Below are 23260 nucleotides of genomic sequence, written 5' to 3'. Positions count from 1 at the left end.
CGTTTATGTAAGCGTTTCTGGATGAAACGAGCTTTAACGAAAGAGGGAGCAAAAAGGCAAAAGTGCTAAGCAGTTAGTAGGATCAGCGACACACGAGGACGCAGCTGAGGACCGGAGGACCTGTGCCGGATGCAAAGCTCGCTCGCGAGTGAGTGAGTGAGTGAGTGTCACATCACACCGACCTCTGTCGCGCCGTCCACAACCCGTAACCGGTATACCAGCAACACGAGACGTTTTAAATTAGCCTGATGAGCGCAGGTGTGCAGATGTGTGCATGTGTGTACACGACGTCCTATTGGGTGTAATATGTAACACCTTGTACGGACACCTCTCCTGCACGCTCATGCGAACACGCTTTCTGCCCGCCCGGCCCCCCTGGCCGTCACGGCATGCCGCCGCCGTATGCAGGGTCCTCAAACGGCCGCCGCCGCTGACTTGCCATGGAAATGTCGCCTCCGCCTCCGCCAGAGTTTCCGCCTCCGCCACCGCCTCCGCCGCTGATGTCCTTGTTAATGCCGCCGCCGCCGCCAATGTCCTTGAAGGACCGCTCCCAGCTGCCCTTTTGCCGCTGCCATAGCTCCTCCTGCTCCTCCTGATGCTGCATCAGACCCGACCAACGAGAAGGCTGCGATTCCAAAGGCGGTTGCTGCTGATGATACTCCTGCACCTGTCCCGGCCGCAGAAGGGAAGAAGGCGGCAGTGGGGGTGGCGGCGGCGCATCCGCTGACGCTACGGCAGCGGCGGCAGCGGCGGCGGCGTCCATCCGCCGTTGCATCTTTTCCCGAAGCCACCTGTACGACCTTGCTTCTTTTGGCGCTGCCGCTGCCGCTGGTGGTTCCGTCCGGTCCGCACTTGCCGCCGCCGATACCAAACCGGGTGCAACTGCCTGCTGCTGCTGCGGCGGCGGCGGCGGTGGCGGCAGTAGTGGCTGCCGAGGTGATGCATCCGGGAGCTGGTTGGGGAGGGCGCCCCACGGGTCCATACCGAGGGACGGAGGCTGCGGCGATGTCTTCAACACTGCAGGCTGCTGCTGCTGCCGCTTCTGTTGCTGCTGGTGGAGGTGGGACGGAGGCTGCGGCAGCAGCAGCGCCTCCTCGGAGTCCGTGGGCGGCGGAGCAGTTAGCCTCACAACCTGCGCCCGGGAACAAGATGGGCCCAAGTGTGGGTGCATACATACATATATACATACATGCTGGCAGAGGTTAAGGCCTGACTTCTGCTCCCGGAGTATCCAGGTTCAAATCCACCTGCCGACTTCTCGGGTGTGTGGGAGGTGGAATCCCCCATCTTGTGGACGGAATAGGACGTGATTACATCAAATTGCGAACTGGCTAGGAACTAAGTTGAGGCGCCGTTGATTCGCTAGATTTGGTTGGATGCTGGTGGTGAGTTGCTGAACCCAGCGAATACATTCTGAAGTCGGATGGGGTGAATGGATTAGGGTGCCCCTCTCGCAGGGGAGAGCAGGGAACTGCCTCCAAGGGAAAGGGGGCCGCTGGTGAAGCTATACCACCCTGTAACAACATACATACATATACAGATACATACATACATGTCTGCGTATATGCAAATTTACATACGTATGTACCTGCCTGCCTGCATGAATGCATGCACCTACGGTATTGTGCTCGCGCATGCAATCGGCTGCAGCTGCATCGGGAGCGCATAGGAAAAGAAGATGCAGATGCACGTACCAACCGAAACAACACGCATAACTGTTCCCCTCGACCCTGAGGCACCTACACCCCCCTCCAAACGGGAGTTGTTCTTCCTGATCTTCTTCCTGCCCCGAATGTTGTTAAACACACACACATACTTACATACATACACACATGCTGATATACATGTTACATCATGAAGCCCAACCCTTCCTCCGTCCGTCCATGCCTCTGGATCTCATTACCGTGCCCTGCTTGCTACCAAAACCAGTCTCTGCTCTCCTTTTTCCTCGTCCCCCCCCGTGTACGTACCCCACATGCTCCTTCCTTCGATCGGGCTCTGTGGGTTCTGAAAAAACACATAACGGTTAAGTTATTCGCCCCTTCCCTTTCTTTCAAACCCCCCTCGCACGCATCATATCGTGTTATGCGTATATGCCCCTCCTGCTCACCCCCGCCTATCTCTACCTGCGTCAGAAGCTGCTCGTCAGGTGACTCATCAGGCGGTGGCGCCGCCGATGGCGGGTCGGATGGGATACTGCCCACTCCCGCCGGGAGAGGGGGCGGAGGTGTTGATTCCAGGGGGCCAGGGGGGCCTTCCGGCGGGGGCGGACCGGTCGTCGGCTGCATGGTGTCCGTAGCCTGCTGCTGCTGCTGCTGCCGCGGTTGATGTAGCCACTTGAACGGCTGCGTGAACATAACAGGGCAAGATATGTATGTATATATATGTATATACATACGTATGGTATGTAAACATAAATATTTAAATGTCGAGATTTCAGGACTTTCCGGACCAAGGCGGCAGCTGGGGTCCGTGGGTCCGCTGCCTCCCCCCATCCCCTCCTTCAGGCCCCGTGGAGGAAGCGGGGAAAGGTGAGCGGGCCCTTTAGAGGTGACAAACTGACAAACTGACAAACTGACAAACCGACAAACAAACAGTCAGGGAGGAAGACTAGCAGACAGAACCAGACAAATACACGGTAAGTTGGCAACGATACAGACATGGTTGTACGACAAACAGCACGATGAACAGCAAGAGACAGGCGGGGCCAGACATACACACAGACAGATAAACGATGAGAAGTCGGGATAACAGCTGCAAACACAAACATTTTTACACGTAACCTTCATCTGCCGCCGACCTACCAACTGCTCCGCCACCGTCTTGGTATTCCTCTCCCGCAGATGTCGTACAACCGCAACGGAGGTCGCCGCCGCCAGCCCCAGCAGCGCCAACCCGCCACCCGCTGCTGAGCCCGCTATGACGGCTGCACGGGGTGGGGAGGGAAACACCCCCAGGTGGGGGTTTCGATAGGGGTTTCGATGGACCAGTGGGAGCTATTTAAGGAGCCCGTTGGTTTCCATCCCCTTTACTTCATCATACCCCAATATACACTTTCAAAATATACACCTTCAATAGAGAGGGAACACCTGGTGCGGTTGCGGGGAGGAGGAGGGCGGCGAACCCATATGCAAAAAGACCAAAAAGATGAAATGGCCCGTACCTTACCCCCCCACCACCCCGCACGCCTCCCTCCTCCCTCCCCTCCTGCCGCACCGAAACGCAACCGGACGCGAACAAGGTGCCGGAGTGGTGGTGGTGGTGGTGGTGGTGGTGGTGGTGGCGGCAGTAGCAGCCAACAGACGGCAACCTGACCCACCTACGCCCACGCCACCCGCAGCAGAGGCGCCCGACGAAGACGAGGACGAGGACGAGGAAGTGGATTGTTGGTTGCCGCCGTTACTCGAAGCGGACTGCTGCTGTTGTTGTATTTGCTCTGCGGCCTTTTGCGCAGCGCGCATAATATCGGACTGCGACGATGGGGGGAATGAGGGGAATGAAGGGGTTATGCGGGTGCGGGGCCATCGTATGAGGAAGAGAGGGCGCCGTACATAACCTGCCGTACCTCTGATGGCTTCAGGTGCGAGGACAGGTCCGACAGCATGGACGATGTCCCGTTTTCCGACGACGCCGCAATCGCCGCCGCCGTCAGCGATTGTACAACACGCGTGGCGATGGCGACGCATCCGTCGGCGGCAGGGTCTGTGCTGTCTGTCGGGGCCGCCGCCGCTGCCGCCGCCGCTGGGATCTGGACGGCAACACAGAAAGAGGCGTCACAAAAAGGAGGACGGGGCGTGAGGGATGTGACACAGCTCTTCGTGAGTCCGGAGCCCACTGTAACAACCACACACACCCTACACACACACAGAGCTCCGCATTGCCAAGATAGGCAACATCCAGGAAAAGCAACACAACTTCTTTAGATCAACCATTCAGATAGGAAGGTAGAAGTCCATTCCATAGAGACGAGAGGGAGAAACAGATAGATAGACAGACAGACAGATATACATCCCGATAGCCGCCCCCATCTCGCCGCCCCCTCGAGCTCAACATCTGGAAGCCCCCGGCGGCTACCCCTACCTGCACCGTGACCAGCGCTGTGGAGCCCCCCAGGCCCCAGGGCGCCGCCACACACAGCCCGAACCTCCCCCACGAGGGCGTCACGGCGGCTGCGGCTGCGGCCAGGTGCAGCGGCACCGTGGGCAGGGCGCTGGAGGGCTCCAGGGCGGGGAACAGGCGCAATGTGCCAACACTGAGCGCCACCACGGAGTCCGGCAGGCGCCCGAGGGAGGAGGAGGAGGAGGGGGAGCTGCACATCTGGCGGCGGGAGGTGGTAGGTGGTAGCTTAGGTAGAGGTTATAGGTATCGGTGAGGATGTGATGGACGACCAAAAGGAGGTAACCACACAAGCGCAAAAACAGTTCAAAGAGGAGGGGGAGGAGGGAGGAGGGGAGGAGGAGGGAGGAGGGGAGGAGGAGGGAGGAGGGGAGGAGGGGGAGGGAGGAGGGGGAGGGGGGAGGAGGAGGAGGGAGGAGGAGTGGAATGAGGGAAAAAGGTCATTGCGACTGTCCACTGTTTATAATATTACGTTTGCTTTATGAAAACCAGATTTGCGTCCTGGGGGTCCTGGAGGTCCTGGAGAAAAATATGGCGAGTAGGACGTCATGCTTGGCATTGTGCCACACCACCACCACCACCACCACCACCACAACCTCTGAGCCATAACACAAAACGGGCTTTGCCATTTAATTCTTCTCACTTTGCCAGTGAGGGCCCGTGTCCGCTTTACCTTTCCGTCACTCTTACACACGTAATGCCAGGACGTGACCTTGCTCTGCCGCCACATCTGCAACCTACCACTGACGCCGTTACCACCCCATTCCCTATAGCCCGCTGAACTTTCAAGTACAAGAACGGCTATCAAATCCTTTTAGTTAGACTGTACGATCAAAGTAATAGAGCCGTATTGCTGTTTACACACCGGTATCTCGGCGCTCTGAGGCAGCGGTGGCGGGGCCAGGGCGTACGGTATCTGCGATGATGGTGAGGGCGGCGGTGGCGGCGGCGGTGGTAATGGTGCGTCGACCACATACGCGCACGTGACATTCTGTACGGCAAAGACGTACGACAGCGGCGCTAGGCTCTCCGCCGCTATCTGCATTGCGACGTCGCAGGTGCTTCGCGGTAGGGTGCTTGCGTCCAGTGCGCCGAGTACGGCTGTTATGGTAGCGGTGATGCTCCAGAACCAGGAAGATGGTGGCGCCGTACCGTTGTAAGACATGAGTAACGTAAGGATGTCGTTGACGGAGGAGAAATTGCGTGTGGCAAGGTCGTTCGCGCCCCATGCGAGAGAAAAGGTGCAGTTGCTGGCTTCGGGCACGGGCGGGCGTGGCGGGAGGCGCGGCGGGAAAGGTGCAGGAGGCGACGGGCTCGGGGCGCCTGGCGGGCGTGCAGAAGGCAGTAGTGTTTCAAGCTTCCGGTTTCCATTATATAAATTAGAAGTAAACCTAAGGAAGCCTCACCATAGACTTGACTTATGGGTGTAAGGAATCCACCAAGGGCCACGAAGTAAACAAATGTTGACGCTAAAAGCCAAAGCCAGCGGGTCTGCCGGAACCCCAGCCAATCTTTAATGCCCAAGAGCATTTTGGTTGTATATGAACCTGGCGAGAAGCTCGTCGAACGGCAAAGTTAGTGTGTGGGCGCCATGTAGCTGTAGACATGGACTCCTGAGACATCTTCGTAAGTGTCCCGCTTGTCTATACAACGTGAAAGTCATACATCTTTTGACATTCAGTCCTGTACCCTTGACGCTCCAGTCAAGTTTGACAGCGCCAGAAGGTCGTACACTATTTTTGCCCCGTGGCAATTTGGCACGGTAACAGTGATGTCCCGAGGCTTGTTCGGCAAGGTTCTCTAGATCTTATCATAGGATGGATCAAATTGGTAGCACATCTGATTCGCTGATTAGGTAGGATAGAGCTGTTATCTTGATATTGACCGAAGGAGTCCAAGGCGCATGGACTTATTAGGGTGTTCGTTTTTCAAAAGCCAGGCTGACTGCTGCTTACATCAATGTTGCTCACAATCGAAGCTAGCTCCCTTCGCAGCGCATCCTTCCCTTCGACACAAAGAAACACACTCTCAAAGTAGAATTCATGGCATGAATGAATTGCGCAGAGTCCGTAGCGCAGCTGCTCTAAACCATGGGGCTGAACCGGGCGGCAAAACGGGTGGCCGCAGTCCTCCACGACAGGGTACGGTACGCTTGAGGTGGCGGCGATGCACGCGCATATGCTGCAGGGCGCAGTGCGTCGCGTGACCATTGACTGTCACATCCCAAACTCCAAAGCCTTTTGCCACCACAGCACGTGCTACGATTAGTATTGCATTGTTAAGATAGCCATTGGCCGGGGCCGCATAGATCTATGGGCCTTCTCTTGCCCATCCTGACAGGATCCTGACCAACGCTGCATGAAACACAAACCAGGAAGGTAGACCAACTGGTCCGTAACGGCACGCAAACCTACTACTCAATAGGCAGGGTGTAAACTAAGACCTGACAAGCACTGGTAGCAGCACAAGCAATGGGATCAGCAGGGGGACATTGGCTTCCCTATGATTAACTTGCCGTCCACAACACATAAAATGGGATGGTGTGTTCCAACTGTGACCCAACCCGCATAGGTCGGCCTTATGCGGTAAAACAATGTAAACGCGCCCAAAAGTTAACAACCCCTCTGTGGATGGGCCGATCCATAATTTGGGCTTGGTGTGCGACTTCCTGTGATGTCGCGTGTATCAACCGACGCCCCGTTCGCAACCCACAAACATTGTTGCATTTCCGCCGGAGGTCGCATTAGCCAAACTTCGTTTCAGAGATTGGGTGACCCAGTCTACCGCTGGGTACCGCGGTACCGCTTGGGCGATTGGCCAGTCCAAAAATGATGCAGTCTAGGTGAAGCGGAATTCTTGACAATAAGGCGTGAAAGGCCCACACATGTATGCGTTAAGTGTAGCTGTGTGCAAATGTCAGTTACCTAACATATTGGTACAACACCAACTGACAGCCTCCACTACGTTTCCTTGTGTGCCTAGACGGAGTTGATTGGTTGGAGGGAGACAAGGGAATGCTGTAAAAATCTGGCAAATCAATTACAGACAGGAACAAACAGGAGTTTTATGTGTCTGAAGTAATCCGTACTGCAGCCAGCAGTACGTAGCCTCCGAGTCTGCGTTCTGCTTCATGTGCATCTTACGACGGCGCAGTGCATAATTCGGACGCGATCCACGAATTGCGAGCGCGTTGTGCACAATTCAGACCCCGATCAGGCCTTAAAAAGGTCCAACCATTTTGCGAATCCCTGTATTTCTTCGGCATGCAAGGCTGAAGCCAACAGAGAATATTCAGGTTTATCGGGCTAGGTGAATTTTCAATGCTATTTCGGGTGCTCCTGACGGAAAGGACTTGCTAGATGCTCTCATTACAAGGAGATATCTCCAGTACATCTTCACAGTGAAGAAGTACAAAAAAGCGAACATATGTGGGCTTACGGGATAACAACGTACATTTGTAACTGGAATGAAACCAGTCGGACAGTCCCATGGCGGCACATACGCCTGTATTAATGGAGTACGTTACTTTTCTGTTATCCACCTGTAGAAGTGAACTTTTGGGGTACCTTGCAGAGCGCTACATTCTGCTGTCTGGATCCGGGCCATACTCATCTATTCAGTATTGGACGTGCACACTCGACAATGTTATCGCGACTGTCGTGTCTCATATGTTGCGGAGCTTCGCCGGAGGCACGGAACTCCAGCGACGTCGTAGCTGTTCAAGCTGGGGACACGCGGGCTAACGATGAAGGCTGCGATGAACTAACAAGCATTAAAGCAGCATTTCAAGATGGAGTGCAATCTGACTTTGCGCGGTCGCCAGAGGATTGTCGAGTTCGCGAGGTCCCCTCGCCACTACGGAAGACACAAAAACGGCAAAACTCAGAACAGGGATTGGAGACTTCTTCGACTGCAGATGCGTCCAGAGAGCCATCTGCCCTGCACGCGCAGCCGCCAAAGCCGAGCATGTTTTCTGCGGCTGAATGCATGCCTGAGGGGGAGTTTCGAGCGCAACCGCGAGCAGGACACAATCTTGCAGATGCTGATCCCCTTTCAGGACCTGAGGAGGGGATAAGGTGCGTCTGTGATGTAACGAAATGTGAAGTTTGGACCGTCGTTGCCGGGTCCTCATGGCGGAGCGCCTACGTGTTCATGGAGTGAGCTCTGCGAACGAGCTTACACCTTAAGGCAGCGAGAGAGGATTTCTTATGAAGCTTCAAAGCCGTATTTTGCTTAGCAGGTGTGCGGAGGTGCAACCGGCATACCTTGCTCCGGTCTTTGCATTTCAAGTACATAAGACGCAGCCAAGTAAACCAGCCGCTCAGTCGTTCATCGCCTCCACGACAAGACAAGCTCTGTCGTAGTAGAATCAGGGTGCTTCGGATGTGTTTTAAAAACTGGACGTTGCGAGTTGAGCAGTCAAGCCACTAGTTGAGTTGCACCCCGCTTCCCGCACATTGACCGTTGCGCCATGGTCAGCAGATCGTGCTGGTACACAAAAGTTAGCGCGCTCCTAGTAGGCATGTATGTATATATTCTTATTTCGCGTGTGTTCCCACTGAACGACGCCCCTTTGTGCATACCTTCCCCCCCTTCTCCTCTCTCTTCCAGTCCCCTCCCTTCTCTTTCGTTTCGACCACTTCCCCTCTTTCTGCTCCTCCTTTGAACCCGCGGCCTTCCCTTACTGTGCTTCCCTGTTGTCCCGCTGTTGACTCCCCGCTCCTCTCCTAAACCCATTCCCCTTGATGCCTTGCTTTTGGGCCCCGACAGTCTCGGCGCACTGGACCGAACGGCTATTGGTCTCTGTCTTTCGCTGCGCATAATGATGACCTCTTCGCTTTCCAGACTTCTTCTTCCAAGCGGCTCGACTAGACTCTGGAATCCACCCTCCTCCCAACCTAATCCCCAACCCTAAACATGACCCAATTCATGTTCAAGTGACCCCTAGTGACAATCGCAATCTTGACAACCATCCTCCCTTCCTCCCGTTCACACTCGCCACTCCCGCTTCCTTCCAGGCCTTCAACCACGTCAACTTACTCATTCATAGAACCGCACAGCCCCTTCGTGGCGTCAGCCGCCCCAGCAGTTTCACCTCGAGGAGGGACCCATGGGTCATTCCAGCAGCAGCAGTCGGCGCACTCACCTGGCGCACCACCCTCTCGACCCCCGCAACCGCCAATGGAACCACCATCAGTACCATCACAACACTCCAAGGACGAATGCCCGTCTACCGCCTTCCCGCCGCCTCCGTCGCTGCAGCCGCCACCGTCCTTTTTGTGCGCGGCAGGCTCCGGAATGCAACCCCTGCCCCCGCGTCACTTGGCCTCCATTATATCATCTTCAACCGACATGCAGATTACAGCATCACTCTCCGAGCCCCTGGTCACGAGTTGCAGCCCCGGCAGCGGCCCTCCCGCAAACACCTTGCACGCCTGCGGGGCCGGCGGCGGCAGTAGCAGCGCCGGCACCGCCGTAACGGCGTTCAGTGCCGCGACCCAGCTACAGCCGGGTACTGTTTGGACCTCCTCCGCGTCCACATCGGCGTCCGCATCAGCTCCGGCGGCGGCAGCGGCAGCAGTAGCAGTAGTGGCGGCGGTGAAGTGTAGCGGCGAGCTAGTGCCGGCGGCTGACCGTCTGGCGGTGGTGACAAGCCCGACAACGGCGGCAACGGGGTTGTCTTCCGGTGCGCGCGAGCGTCGAGTAACCCGTGGGTCAATGACCGTCGAGCGCAGCGGCGGCAGTCGTTTGGGTCGACCGGAGCTGGCTGTGCTGGGTGCTGCTGCGGCTGGAGCTGCTACAGCTACAGCCGCCGGAACAGGAACAACAGCGGCTCCTGACGGCACGTCGTACGAACCCAAGGAACGTGAGGAACCCAAATTGGACGTCAAAGCAGCAGCAGTAGCTGTAGCTGTAGCAGCGGCCTCATGCGCGGCTGGGGAAGCTGCTGCCGCGGGCGAGAGCGCTACGGCGGCAGTAGCAGCACCGCCACCGGGTTTATTATCACGCCAGACGACGGGTGGGAGTGTTGGTCGAAATGTGGGTGGGGGGGGAGGGGGCTGGGGAACACCCCTGAGCAGCCAGGCTTCCGTAGGGGGCGGCGGCGGTGGCGGTAGCCGTAACTCCCGCGGCGGCGGCGGCGGCGCGTTCGGAATGCTGGGCGACATGACGCGGCGGCTGCTGCACATGGTACAAGATGTGGGCAGTGCTGTATCACAGGTAGCGTTGCTGCCGGCGGCCATGTCCCGCGCCGACGGCGCGGCGGCGGCGGTACCGGCAGCGGCGGTACCGGCGGCGGCGGTACCGGCGGCGGTAGCACTGGCAGCTGACTCCTCCACGAGCCTGCGACGAGATGGAGATCAGCTCCGGACGGCTGAGGAGGCGAGCAGCGAGGGGTGCGGCAGCAGCGCCGCCGCCACCGCCGTTGCCACCGCGTCGTCATCAGGGGCGGTAATGCAGCAGCAAATGGCGGTGACATGTGCCGTACAGCTGCCGGCGGCGGCGCCGCCGCCAGCAGGTCATCCGAAGCAGGAGGTGAAGCAGGATTTGAACCCTCACAACCACCACCAATCGCAGCGGCAGCAGCAGCAGCAGCAGGGCTGCCTCAAAGACGAGCAACAACACGGAGCTCAACAACAGCAACAACAACAACAACAACAGCTTAACGTCGGGGGTAGTTTACCGCCCGGATCTGCCGCCACGGTGGCAGCTGCAGGGGGAGCCGGTGGTGGTGGTGGTGGTGGTGGTGGGGCTGTTTCACTCGCCGGCGCCAGGAGCGGCGGTGGCGGTGGTGGGGGCGCGCTGTATCCGCCGTACGTTGCTGCAAGGGGGTCCTTGCGCGCTGGCAGTGAAAGCGGTAGCATGGTACAACGTGTAATGGATGACACGGGTGCCGTACAGCTGCTGGCGCCGTACGTGCCGTATCCGCTTGATGTTGGCTGTTCAACCAGCCGCTTGCCGAAGCAGGCGGCGCGGGACATGTCGCAGGTGAGAGGAGCCGTACAAAGGCTGGAAATTGTCCAAAGGGCAGCGGCGTCTGTCGTCTCAACAGTACGGCATAACTCTGCTGACGATCGTATAATTTTCAGCCATACAGAAAGTAACGAGTGACATGCTCCCACGTGATTATATGTCCCTAGCTGTATGTATGTATGTTGTTACAGGGTGGTATAGCTTCACCAGCGGCCCCCTTTCCCTTGAAGGCAGTTCCCTGCTCTCCCCTGCGAGAGGGGCACCCTAATCCATTCACCCCATCCGACTTCTGACAATGTATTCGTTGGGTTCAGCAACTCACCACCAGCATCCAACCAAATCTAGCGAATCAACGGCGCCTCAACTGAGGTCCTTGTCAGCTCGCGAGTTGATATAATGACGTCATATACCGTCCACAAATTGGCGGCCACCTCCCAAAACAACACCTCTTACACACCCGAGAGGTCGGCACGCGGATTTGAACCGGGTCGGCTGGGAGCAGAAGTCAGGCCTTAACCTCCGCCAGCCACCTGCCTGTGTGTGTATTTAATTACACACACAGAGTAAAAGGTTCCGTAGGAAATACATGCTTCGATACATACGTACATACATACATACATACATACATACATACATGCATGCATACGCCCACTCGCATCGCACACCATCGCTCTCATGGCCTTGCACGGCATCTTGGCCCGGAGGCTCCTCTCCCATTGCGCCATTGAACTGGGCAACGGGTTCCGGAGCTCAGTTCTCCTCCTCCCCCCCGCCCCCCCGGTTTCCTCCCCCGCCCCGCCCCTGCCCCCGCAGGTGGCCCTCATGCAGATGCTCCACTTCGGCTCCACGTCAGGTCGGGTGCCCCTGCAGCACCTCGCCTCGCTCAACGTGACGGCGCTGTCCAAGGAGATTCGGGCGCTGCATTGGATCGGTCAGGGGGGGGGAGGGGCGGTGTTTCAGGTGGGGGAGGGGTGGGTGGGGTGTGTGTGATGGGGCCGTGCGTTTGCGTGTGTATGATATAGCGGGAATGGGTGCGGGCGTGGATGCGGGTATGTCCTGCTGCTGTTGCTGTTGGTGTCATTATATTGTGTGATATTGGGAATGGGTGTGTGTATGTGTGTGGGGGGGAGAGATACGGGTAGTGGGTGGTTGTGGTGTGTGCGGGGGCCGTAGTAACCCTGTTGTGTGCCATTGGCGGATCTTTCAACCTTCCAATATACCTAGATGTGTATCTCAATATAATATCTGTTGACTCGCACTCCACAACAACTGTGTGCTGCTGCAGCTAGTCTTCCTAGCGCATGCTCCCTCCCCGCCCCTTTCCACCTTTCCTCCCACCCGCCCAAATACCCCACCCCTTTTGGGACACCTTCCGACAGTTCAGTGTTCCGTGTTTCTTTGCATATGATGAACCCACCTCCCGCGTCCCGTGTTCCTTTTTCTTCCTGCCTCACCTCCCTTTACACACATACACATACACATACATACATACGCACAACCCAAGGGTGTCTGGCAAGGGGCGCCAGTGGCGGTCAAATTCATGTTGGCGGCGCGACCCGAGCACGTGGATGCCACAGCATTGGAAGCGATTGTCAGTTTGACGGTAAGTACGACGCCTCGTACGGCGTGGCGCGGCGTACGACGTGGCGTACGTAGTGTAAGACATGTCGTAGGATACATATTTTAGTCATCTATCTGGGCCGCGACGAGGGAAATGGCGATAATGGTGGTGGTGGTTTTTATTTTTGATTCACCGAAGCGAGATCCGTAGTCACAAGCGGCATGTAAACAGTTTTCCCCATGAACTACTGTAACCATTATTAATCGTAGCTTTAAAAAAATTCAATACTGATGTTGAACATGGGGTATGTGTGCACGTCGAGTTACCCACACACTAACGCGCGTGCGTGTGTAGATCAGAGTGTATTTCTTCAGCCCAAACCCTGTGGCTGTGGCTGCTCCAGCAGGGGTAGCTGTTTGCTCGCTCTCTGCTTACGGTAGCTCAGGAAAAACGCGGGGAGGGGTCGCGTACAGGAGAGAAGTTTTCTCCCCAAGGGGCGGGGAATAGTCATGTCGTACGTGTCGTACGTGAACACACACGTCGCGCCAACATCTTTTCCACGCATGTTGTACCCAGGTTGGCCACCCCAATGTGGTGACGACGTACAGCTTTGACGTCACGCGGCTGACGGAGTCGAGCTTTATGTCCGACGCGGTCGCGGGGACGAGGTTTTCCTGCCGGTTCAGTCATCAGCATTTGGGGACGACGGCGACGGAAGACTGCAGCGCAACCGTAGGTTGGGGGCTCGAGATCGGGCTTGGGTGAGGTTCGGGGGGTGGCGGGGGAAAAGATAAGACGAACCACGAGCGAGTTTGGGGTTGGGGGCCGGGCCCGGAGGAGAAGATAAGAGCAACCACTGGCTAATGCAGCAGACACCAGGAGATGGCAAAGGAGGACGCAAGGGGAGATGGTGTGCTATTGCACGTGCGGCATGTACGACATGGTTTGCGTGTAGTTTATGAAATTAAACTCGCATGTACATGTACGTGTGTGTGTATATGTGTATGTGTATGTATATGTGTGTGTGCTTGTTCATGTGTATTGAAGCATTACTTCGCTTGCGGGGAAGCACCGCCGTGTTCTTCTTTGGCTGTTTTGTCTGTATGGGTTTTGCGGGGGGGGGGGGGGAGGTAATACCGGAGACTATGTCTTCCCCCCCTGGCTGGATATAGGGCGTTGGGTCAGTGGACGGATAAAAGATTTGTTTACCCCGTTCCCCTCTCCTCCCATCCGGGGCTCTTAATGGCTTGAAGGCGCTCTTCAACGCCTTGATGGAGACGGAAACAGCGTTGGAGTCCTGGACTGGCGGTGGATGCGGCGCCAACGCGGCGGCAGCAGCCGTACGGCAGAGACAGCAGCAGGCCGTGTGTACGGCAGCTGGCGGCGGCTCGCGGCCTGCGTCCATGGTCCGTGTGGAGAGCCTGAACATGCGTGTACGGCGCGCGCAGGTAGGACACCCTACGTACTTCGACATTCACGTGTGGCCCACGGCACGCGAGGGGCTGGGGGGCCGGGCGGCCCGGAGAGGGCGGGCGGGTGTGGGGATTCTTGAGTTTTTTGTTCTTTTTCTTACCAAACTTCAAGCGTTTGACTAGACCCCACCGAGACAATACAGCAGCATATAACAAGGCAAGATGCGCCAAGTCATGAGGAAAGCAGCTGGCTGGTAACCTTGCTGCACCTGTCCTGAAGGAGCATTGCCTAATTAGGACTTTTGTACTTAAGAAGGAGACTATTGCCCGCAACCCGATCGAATCAGACATTTCCCCCGTACCGCTGCGTGTTGCCGCATACATACGTACGACCCGGGTTCAAATCCGCCTGCCAGCTCCTCGGGTGTTTGAGGAGTGATGAAATGGGAGGTGGCCCCCCATCATATGGACGGTGTAGGACGTGATAATATCAACTTGCGAGCTGACCAGGAACTAAGTTGATGCGCCGTTGATCCGCTAGATTTGGTTGGATGCTGGTGGTGAGTTGCCGAACCCAACGAATACATTCTGAAGTCGGATGGGGTGACGGATTAGGGTGCCCCTCTAGCAGGGGAGAGCAGGGACTGCCCCGGGAAAGGGGGCCGCTGGCGAAGTTAACCACCCTGTAACAACATACATACGTACATACACATATGGGTTTGGCACCACTGGTAAGGCGCGACCATTGCCCCCGGGAGATCCCGGGATCGATACCCGTAAAGTCCTTCCGATGGTGGAAGGCATTGCGCCCCTAGTTGATGGACGGTGGTGACCTGGGATAAAGTTAACCTGCGAGCCGACCAGGAATGGAGTTGGGCCGCTGTCGACCCGGCAGATTCCGTTGGATGCTGGTGATGGGTGCGGAACCTGAGCGATCCACTGAGAAGTTGACTAGGGTGACTGGATGAGGGTGCCCCGAAATACCGGGGAAGGCAGTGTTTCGCAGGGTAGCTGCCACGGGCGAAGATACACCCCCCTGTTTCACACATCATACACACAACAGGCGGCAGCGGCGCTGGCCAGCGGTTCCGGCAGCCCCGCGCCCAGCGCTGAGGCCGTCAGCGCCGACCGGGTTCCCGGTGACGGCAGCGGCGGCGGCGGCGGCGTCGCCGTCGGCACCAACAGCCCTAACGACTGCACGGCTAACGGAGCCGCGGCTGCCGGCGCCGGCGCCGGCGTCTGCGCCTCTTCCGTCCCCGCCACCAGTCACAAGACTCACCAGCAGTACCAGCATCAGAACCACAATAATCAGCAGCAGCAGCAGCAGCAGCACCCCCACCAGGGCGCTGCGGCATCAGCTATGGAGACACTCGGTTTAGAGTCGGCGTTCAATTCGGAGGAGGGGTAAGTACGGAGTACGGCATATTGTATGGAACTTACGACGTGTCGTGAAACCGTTATTGTTATAACTGATACCGTGTCTTTCCTGTCTCCGTTTTGTTTTGTTTTTGGCACGCACGCACGCGATCGTCTGGTATCAAAGGATAAGGCAGCGAACTGTCGCTACGCTTACTGCTGAGTTCATGTGTATGTATTTATGTATATGTATGTAATTAATCCGATAGAACTTATATCTTATCTATCAGAATCATCGGGCACGTGGGGTATTTCTCCAAACCGAACACCCGCGCCCGCAACTACACAAGTATCGGCCCATTACGTGCGACGCACAAGGTTGCATCCAACCACATCCAAGAATACATACATTCATACATACATACATACATACATACATACATACATACATACATACATACATACATACATACATACATACATACATACATACATACATACATACATACATCTCCCCTGGACTAGCTCAGGGAGGGAGAGGCGGAGGAGGGTAGTAGTCTCAGGAGGCTGTTTGGCGTCTTGTGGTGTGAGCTCTTTGCGCTCTTTTTATTGCGTGAGGATTTTTGAGCTTGGTGACCTCCCCAGCCCGGGATGACTCGTCGGGCTCCCGGTCGCCCAGGTCCTGGTTGCGAGCTCTCTGAGATGCTCGGTTCGTTCGGTCGGCAGGAAGAGCCCCCCAGTTGCGACTTCGTTTGTGTTAGGAGACCAACGGGCATAGATCCCGTCTAGTTGGAGCGCCAAACAAGCGCTGTTGCGTGCCGGCCGTCGTTTCCCGTGCGGCCTGACCCGGGGGCGGAGTGCATGAGACTAACCAGCCGTATGCACCCGCCCCCCGCGCTGTGCTTCGGCCCTGGGCCCCCGGCTTTTCAGCCCACAGTGTAATCAACGTCATACATGCATACATGCTGTGTGCTCCCGACCCTTGCGCTGTGTTTCGGCTTCGGCCCCCGGCTCTCGCGGCCCACAGTGTAATCTAAGTCATACATACATGCATACATACATACATACATACATACATACATACATACATACATACATACATACATACATACAAGGAACACCGACTCTTCTTCCCTCGCTTTACCTCCCAAAATAGGTTTGGAGACCCCGACCTGGCGGACAGCAGCCGGTCATGGACTGTACGGCACGTACTGTCGTACCTTAAGGGTCGGCCGGGCATGTACATGACGCACATTATCATGGTACGTAATACTCTGCGTTACGCGTATTCGGTTGGGTCGAAATAAATTATGGGGGCCCCGAAGCAGGTGCTTTATGTTAACATTTGGTTTTGAGACTCGGCCGTCGTTCCGTACTGGCAGATTCCCGCCGTACGCCTTACATATGTGTGTGCAGGAGTACTGCGACAGGGGATCCTTGTTGTCGGCCATCAAGCGCGGCGTCTTTAAAATGGACGGACTTCCGGACGACGACACCCCCGGGAGCAGCGGCAATGTAGCGGCGGCGGCGGCGGGTACGACGAGTACGGCGGGTCTTCCGGAGGCACCCAGGTTCACTAAGCGAGTGGTGCTTCGGGCGCTACTTCGCACCGCCCGAGACGTCGCGCAGGTTTGTGGCTGTGGCTGTGTGGGTGGGTGGGTGGGTGGGTGGGCGTATCGGGGTGTGTGTGTTGGGGGAGGGGGGAGAGAGGGTCGATGTGTTGACGTGGCGGGTGCCGTACCGTGGGAACTGACGTTAGACGTCACGTCGGGGAATCCATGCTCTTAAACTGCAGATGCCGCGCCTTTGGACACACACACATACACGCACATGTTCGCAATCCCGCCGAATAATCGTCCTCCTTCCTCCGCCTCCCTTCCCGCTCTTCTCGTCCCCTCCCCCCCCCTTTCCCCCTCTCCCCCCCCTTCCGCCTCAGGGCATGTGCCACCTGCACTCCAACGGCATCATTCACGGAGATCTCAAACCGGGAAATGTGCTGCTCAGGGGATGCAGGTCCGACAGGAGGGGTTTCACAGCGCTCGTCAGCGACTTTGGCCTCAGCAAGGTACGACAAAGCCATGTACGGCAAAGGGTACAGGAAAGTACGATAGGGTAACGCACAATATGTGTGATAAACATGTTCTTGTATTTTTTTTCTCTATTGCACAAGGACGACAGCTGAGTGAAGGGATTAATTGCCCTGGAGAGACGAAGCTATTAAGACGAATCCATTTGGGTAACTAACACAACTGTCAACTGTTACAACCACTATTCCATCAACCTGGGCTATAATACAGTTCCAAAAGGTATCATCCTCAAAAGATTACCGTAGCTGTGTACGACGTATCCACCCAAAACTTCTAGGAGGACACCACGATCAACTACCGCCCAAGCCGCAATAACCGACCGCTCCGAAACCCCGATCACCTTAAACCCTAGATTACACGCGGCGATAAACCGTTGGAGCTTAACCACTGGTCAACGGTGACGGTTATGGCGCCGGAGGTTATCATGGGCCGATGGCTCAAAGCCTCAGGTACGGCATTATCGGGTGTAAGAGATAGGATAGAGAGGGTAGAGGAGAGAGAGGAATGCGAGGTGGGGTGGGGGGAGGGTACGGGAACCGGAGAGGGAAGGTGAGGTGAGGTGAGGTGAGGGGGTCCACGCGTCCCTTCAGTTGCTGCCACAAGTTTTCATGTCGAACAAACATTTTTGCTTTCGTTTCATTCTGTGGTAGAGCAGCTATCCAACAAATGGGAAAGGAAAAAATTAATGTTCCCGTTTCGAAGCTCGGATATCGGACTGATCTGGTACGGCGTACGATGTACGGCTTGATGCACTCTTCCGCGACATCATTTCTTTCATTCCTGCTCCTCTAACACCCCTCCTCGTGGCCCCCGCCTGCCTAACCTAGGCGTCCCTAGGTGTGTTAACCTGCACCACCGCCACCACCACCACCACCACCACCACCACCACCGCCACCACCAGCGCCACCACCACGACATTACCCTTGTACACCACTCCCCTACCATCACTCCCTTATAACGCCCAAATACCACCGCACCTTCCCGGCAGCTGTCTGTCACCTCTGTGTTTGGACGCCCTGCTGCTGGAAAAGCTCCCTCCCTTTCACCCCTCTCGCCCGCCTGGCCCCCCTGGGCTTGCGGAATTGTGTGTTGTTGTCAATGTATTTGTGAACCTTGGACCTCATGATCTTATGTCATAACCTTTTTTGATGCCGTACTCGGCCTCTTCTCCTTTGCTCCTCATCTTTTTCTCGTCATCGTTGTAACAGTATCGGTACTGCGTCTCCTCTCGTGTCCCCCCCCCATCGTGCTGCAGATGTGTTCTCCTTTGGCATCTTGTTGTGGCAGCTGGTCACGGGCGAGATTATGCCGTACGGCAATGCTACCGTACAGCAGGTCCTCCTGGGTGTGGCGCAAGGCGTGGTAAGGCGGGCTGGGTGCCCAGCAGGTGTGCTTGTGTAGCTGCTGTTATATTATATTGTTCGTTTTTTGGTCCGTCACTTAGTGGTGAGAAAGCAGTTTGTTTACTCTTTTTAAGCACGTGTTACTATTAGGTTCAGTTTTTCACCTACTTTATTTTGATAAGTTTTTTTAGACAATTACTTATATTAAAATTGTTATACAGATATGGTACATCAGCAACAACTGTTGCCCCGTGCAGCAAAATCTACCATAACGAACACAGACATGTACAACCGTTCCCCTCCCCAGCCTAACCCCCACGTCCGCTTCCCCCCTATCTTCCCCCCTGCCCTTTTCCCCCCTTTTTCCCCTCCCCAGCTGAAACCCGAGTGGCCCTCCTCCGCCCACCCCGCCCTTGTACGACTTGGGCGGGCATGTCTGGCCACGAGCCCGGAGAAGAGACCCAGCTTTGAGGCGATTGTCAAAATCTTGATTAAGGTTGAGCAGAACATACGCAATGAGCTGCGTCCGCCCCGGGAGGCGCTGTTGTGGAGTCCCGCATTGCCAGCGGGGCGTTCGGGCAGCGGTCCGGAGGGCAGTAGCAGCCGGCAGAGCCGTAGCAGCCCCAGCGAGAACACAGCCGCCGTACAACTCAACAGGCTGCGGTCGGCGGCAATTTGAGGTTGCGTGAGGCGGACCGCTGCTGCAGCAGGGAGGGACTACTTGGGCACAGGGTCCCGTTTTCAAGTGATCCGGCGGCCGCTTGGCCATGATGGCACTATTGCTGCTGCTGTGTGTTTGTGTGTGGGGGGGGAGAAGGGGGGAAATCTGATGAGCCTGATCAGCGCCGAAAGGTTAAGCAAATTGTTTTTTGGTTTTAAGATGAAAAATCTTCCCAACGAGTAACGACCTAAGTTCCCGCGAATGGAGGTCCGACCTACTCATCAACATGGGTGGGAAGTTGGTTCGTTCGGTTGGCTGTTTTTTCATTCGGTTGAGGAGTTGTTTTGCTACAGCATCGATATGAATTGTGGGGTTGTGTTTTGCAGCGCGAGCGCGATGCGTGGTGAAAAGATTGCCTTCATTTTCTACTAGTGAGTACAACCTGAAGAAAGAAGTTGATGGTGATGTTTTATTGAAGTATTTCTATGGTTTTTTAAAAGCGTTCTTGGCTATCCACTGCAGAGAATTTCAGCGTACGATAACGAGTATCTAGTAGGCTCTGTGTACCGCTCTCGCCTAAAATGTTTCCTCTTCGCGATGACCTTCGATCACCTCGACTGTGCTACCCGTGGCCCCGGCGGTAAATGCGATCGATATTCTTGGCTGAGTTTTCAGCTTAGGTTGGGTTGGGTTGCGTGGCTTCCAGTTTTATGTTGTTGTGGCATATTATTATTATTTAAATTCCCACACATATGCCACTCACGTAGCTAATTAACCTGCATCTTCACGGTTTTACCGCCGTACAACCATTAAGGAAAGCTTTGGGGACCGAAAGCCCCATCCGTCAATACTTCCGGTATGGTTTATTGAGGCCGCCGCTGTTTACTCGATGGTAGGTGTTGTTAGAGGCGTAGTGTGTGTGTATAGTGCTTGAATGTAAATGCTCGTCGCTCCGTACCGGACTAGCGTGAAGTGGGCCTTTGCGTCCAGCCTTACACCCGATCCCAATGTTTAATCAGGCCACACCACCTCCCAATGCGCTTAATGGGTGGGTGGGAGGGTCTTCGGCTGGTCCGCAAGTTTTAAGCCTTAGGTCCAGAGCGGCGGTAAGATGCTTGCATTTATGACAGGGAAATTTATTGGCTACTCTTGCGTCTTACTGCGGTCTCCAATGTGCGTGGGCGATTTACGCCCTGTTCATCTGCCTACTTGCATCGCGACTGATCTCCTTCTCCTTAGGTTTAGATTAATTAGATGTAAACCACTGATTCCCGGTTTTCCTGAATGTGCGATCATTCTGATGCGTTTCCGTACCGCTGTCGTGCCCAGGTCGATGGCTTAGCCTTTCTTGGCACTGACGCGACTAGCTCCGCGCAGCCTTCCTTTGTTCCTGGATGGGGCTTACGTGGTGTGGTGAGGTGTCGCCGAGCTATTGTGTTGTCCTTTGCGCTTGCGATAGACGGGCCCGTCTCCCCGCAGGTCCCTCTTCGCACTGGCGGCCTCGGCCTTCCGGGGGGTCCGCTTTCCTTGGTTGGATTGTCGGCTCCCTCTCTCGAGTCTCCACCTTTGGCGCCTTCTGTGGGTTATCCGTTTGCTGCCCCCTGTTCTGTGTGCAATGTTGGCTGATTATCGTGTCTCGCTTGCCGTAGGAGTTCTTTCTTGGCCCTGGGGTTGTCACCGGCGCCGCCGCCGGATCCGCTGGGCCCCCCGTTAGCCGGCCTTTCCCGCTGGGCGTTCCTGCCCAGGTTGGTAGAGAAGTCCTTTGGCTGCTGACCCTGCTCTAGCGCTCTCCTAAGCGATTCTCTTGGACTGCAGGCACTTGCCCCCTTGGGTGTGGCTCGCGGTCGCCTAGACCAGGTTATCGCTCGGCTCCGCCCTTCGCCCCTCATTTCAGCCGCGGATCAAGAAGCGTCTTACCAGCGGGGTCTGGCCGCGGCCAACCAGATGCTCCTTGGTGCCCTAGCCTCTTCTACGGTGTCCCGCCAGGATGGTGCCGTCACCGAGTTCCTGAGTTGGCTTTCCAGCCATGGTCGTGGTCGGGACTGGTGGAATTGTACGCCAGACGACGTGCTCGTCTATATGACGGTTTGGTGGCTGCCCCGGCATCAGGGCCGAAGTGGCGGCCCCGTAGGGCCTGCCGCCGTTAAGTCCCACCTGTCCTGCCTGAGTGGTTTCTTCAGCCGTGTGGGCCGGGGTGGTCGATTCGACGTCTCCACCGGCCAAGGCAACCCTTGCGATTGCATCTGGGTTGAGGATTTCCGCGCGTCGTATCAGCGGTCCCAGGTCGCCGGGGGTTACACCGAGGTTTCGGCAGTACCTTTGTCTTATGACAAGTACCGTGCTCTCGTGGGCTACTTGTGGTCGCAAGTGGTGGTGACTGACGAAGCTTTGCCCCGACTGGTCTTCCTGCGGGACCTGTTGTGCGTGCTTCTCCTGTGGCAGACTGCCCAGAGGGGTCACGATATCGGGAAGCTGGGGGTGGGTGACTTCGTCGAACCTTCGCAGCCTGACCGACCGTACTCTGGGTTCCCGCTACCTCCGCCATGGTCTTGGGGCCCTGGTGGATGTCCTACCCTCTGCTTCCGTCAGCGGGGGACTAAGACCTATCGGCTGGTGCGTGGCCCCGCGGTGCTGCTGCGGCCCAACAGTGAGGACCCCCCTTTCTGCATCCCGCGTACTCTGGCTTTTTACATGTGGTCTTGCGCCCAGCCTGGTGCCCCTCCTGGGAGCACTGTCCAAGACACGCTGTTTCGCCCGCTGACGGCGGACCAGCGGGCTTTCAAGGCGGAAGCGCTGCAGAGCGCCACTCTTGCCGCGCGGTTACGGCTACACCTGTGGGCTGCTCAGTTGTACGACGGGGAAACTGTGCACAGTTTCCGCCGGGGTGCCCTGCAGGCCGCTGCGTCGGCCGGTGCGGGAGTTCCCGCCCTGATGGAGTTCAGTCAGCTTCGGACTCCGGCTGTGCTGGAGCGATACCTTGATCCTCATCGTCACGACCGCAATGTGCGGCCCCGCAACTGAGTGCCTGCTTCTCGCCTTAGCGGTCTTGCGATTGCTAGGACGATTTACTTTAGTCGCCGGGGTCTCAGGGCGTTACCTCTAGGGTGGTTGGTTGTGTGGTCTTGTCGCTCGCCCCACCCCAAACTACACCAGGGGGGGGACGGGAGGGGTGTAGTTTGGCTGGCTCTTGGTTGTCTCTACTCGCTACCTTAGCGAAGAGACGTTAAATGGTATTGAGAGAGAGAGACTGATTTGCGCGGATGCTCGGTATGTTGGAGTTCACTTGCTGTCGTACCACCGTTGTTGCGAGCATTTAAGTCTCTGTAAGTGCTTGAATGTAAATGCTCGTCGCTCCGTACCGGACTAGCGTGAAGTGGGCCTTTGCGTCCAGCCTTACACCCGATCCCAATGTTTAATCAGGCCACACCACCTCCCAGCCACACCGCCTTGCGGCTCGTCTGCAAGTCTCAGCCTTGTCATGTCTCCGGGCTTCCTTGGATCCTCGCTTTCGCTATCTTCCCTGTCGTACTCTCGCGCCTAGTCGGCCCTGCCTTACCTCAAAATGAACACTACCTCGGTCGCGTAACTCGGCCTGAAAGGGGTGAGGATGTGCGGCAAACGCCTCCGCGCTTTTATGGGTAACGTTGCCAGCCTAGCTCTCCCCAGCGCGGCCAAACCTGATGATCGAGACACAGTCCGGCTTCTCCTCGGCAACCTTGTGCACTACTCGCCCGTCTGGTCGAAACGGGGTT

At 56.5% G+C, this 23260-nt stretch overlaps 3 protein-coding genes across 3 annotated transcripts in view; 2 read left to right on the top strand and 1 right to left on the bottom strand.

Moving 5' to 3' along the window:
- Positions 1-382: 382 nt before the first annotated feature.
- Positions 383-5646, bottom strand: VOLCADRAFT_95693 (uncharacterized protein; the record flags this gene model as incomplete). Its single annotated transcript, XM_002954783.1, has 8 exons — positions 383-1132; positions 2127-2345; positions 2805-2926; positions 3320-3470; positions 3566-3748; positions 4081-4317; positions 4982-5370; positions 5523-5646. The coding sequence occupies 8 exons, from the start codon at positions 5644-5646 to the stop codon at positions 383-385; spliced, it is 2175 nt and encodes a 724-aa protein (XP_002954829.1).
- A 2112-nt stretch (positions 5647-7758) lies between these two features.
- Positions 7759-19526, top strand: VOLCADRAFT_95692 (uncharacterized protein; the record flags this gene model as incomplete). Its single annotated transcript, XM_002954834.1, has 15 exons — positions 7759-8192; positions 9135-9628; positions 10562-10650; positions 10693-11103; positions 11902-12048; positions 12593-12691; positions 13226-13381; positions 13903-14097; positions 15125-15465; positions 16574-16679; positions 16834-17046; positions 17354-17482; positions 17857-17953; positions 18760-18866; positions 19224-19526. 15 exons carry the CDS (start codon positions 7759-7761, stop codon positions 19524-19526), a joined length of 3321 nt encoding a protein of 1106 aa, XP_002954880.1.
- A 908-nt stretch (positions 19527-20434) lies between these two features.
- Positions 20435-23260, top strand: part of VOLCADRAFT_106555 (uncharacterized protein) — a gene marked incomplete at its 3' end in the record, with an annotated part of 29049 nt that continues 26223 nt past the window's right edge. Inside the window, exons 1-5 of the mRNA XM_002954833.1 lie at positions 20435-20614; positions 20838-20921; positions 20988-21086; positions 21158-21253; positions 21324-21553. Of these exons, the coding sequence (XP_002954879.1) occupies positions 20516-20614; positions 20838-20921; positions 20988-21086; positions 21158-21253; positions 21324-21553 (608 nt within the window). The 5' untranslated portion in view covers positions 20435-20515. The remainder of the gene's footprint in view (positions 20615-20837; positions 20922-20987; positions 21087-21157; positions 21254-21323; positions 21554-23260) is intronic.

The sequence above is a fragment of the Volvox carteri genome, assembly GCF_000143455.1.
Source record: "Volvox carteri f. nagariensis unplaced genomic scaffold VOLCAscaffold_46, whole genome shotgun sequence".
Lineage (NCBI taxonomy): Eukaryota > Viridiplantae > Chlorophyta > Chlorophyceae > Chlamydomonadales > Volvocaceae > Volvox > Volvox carteri.
Note: the sequence above shows the minus strand (reverse complement) of the source record. Positions and strands in the feature narration are given on the sequence as shown.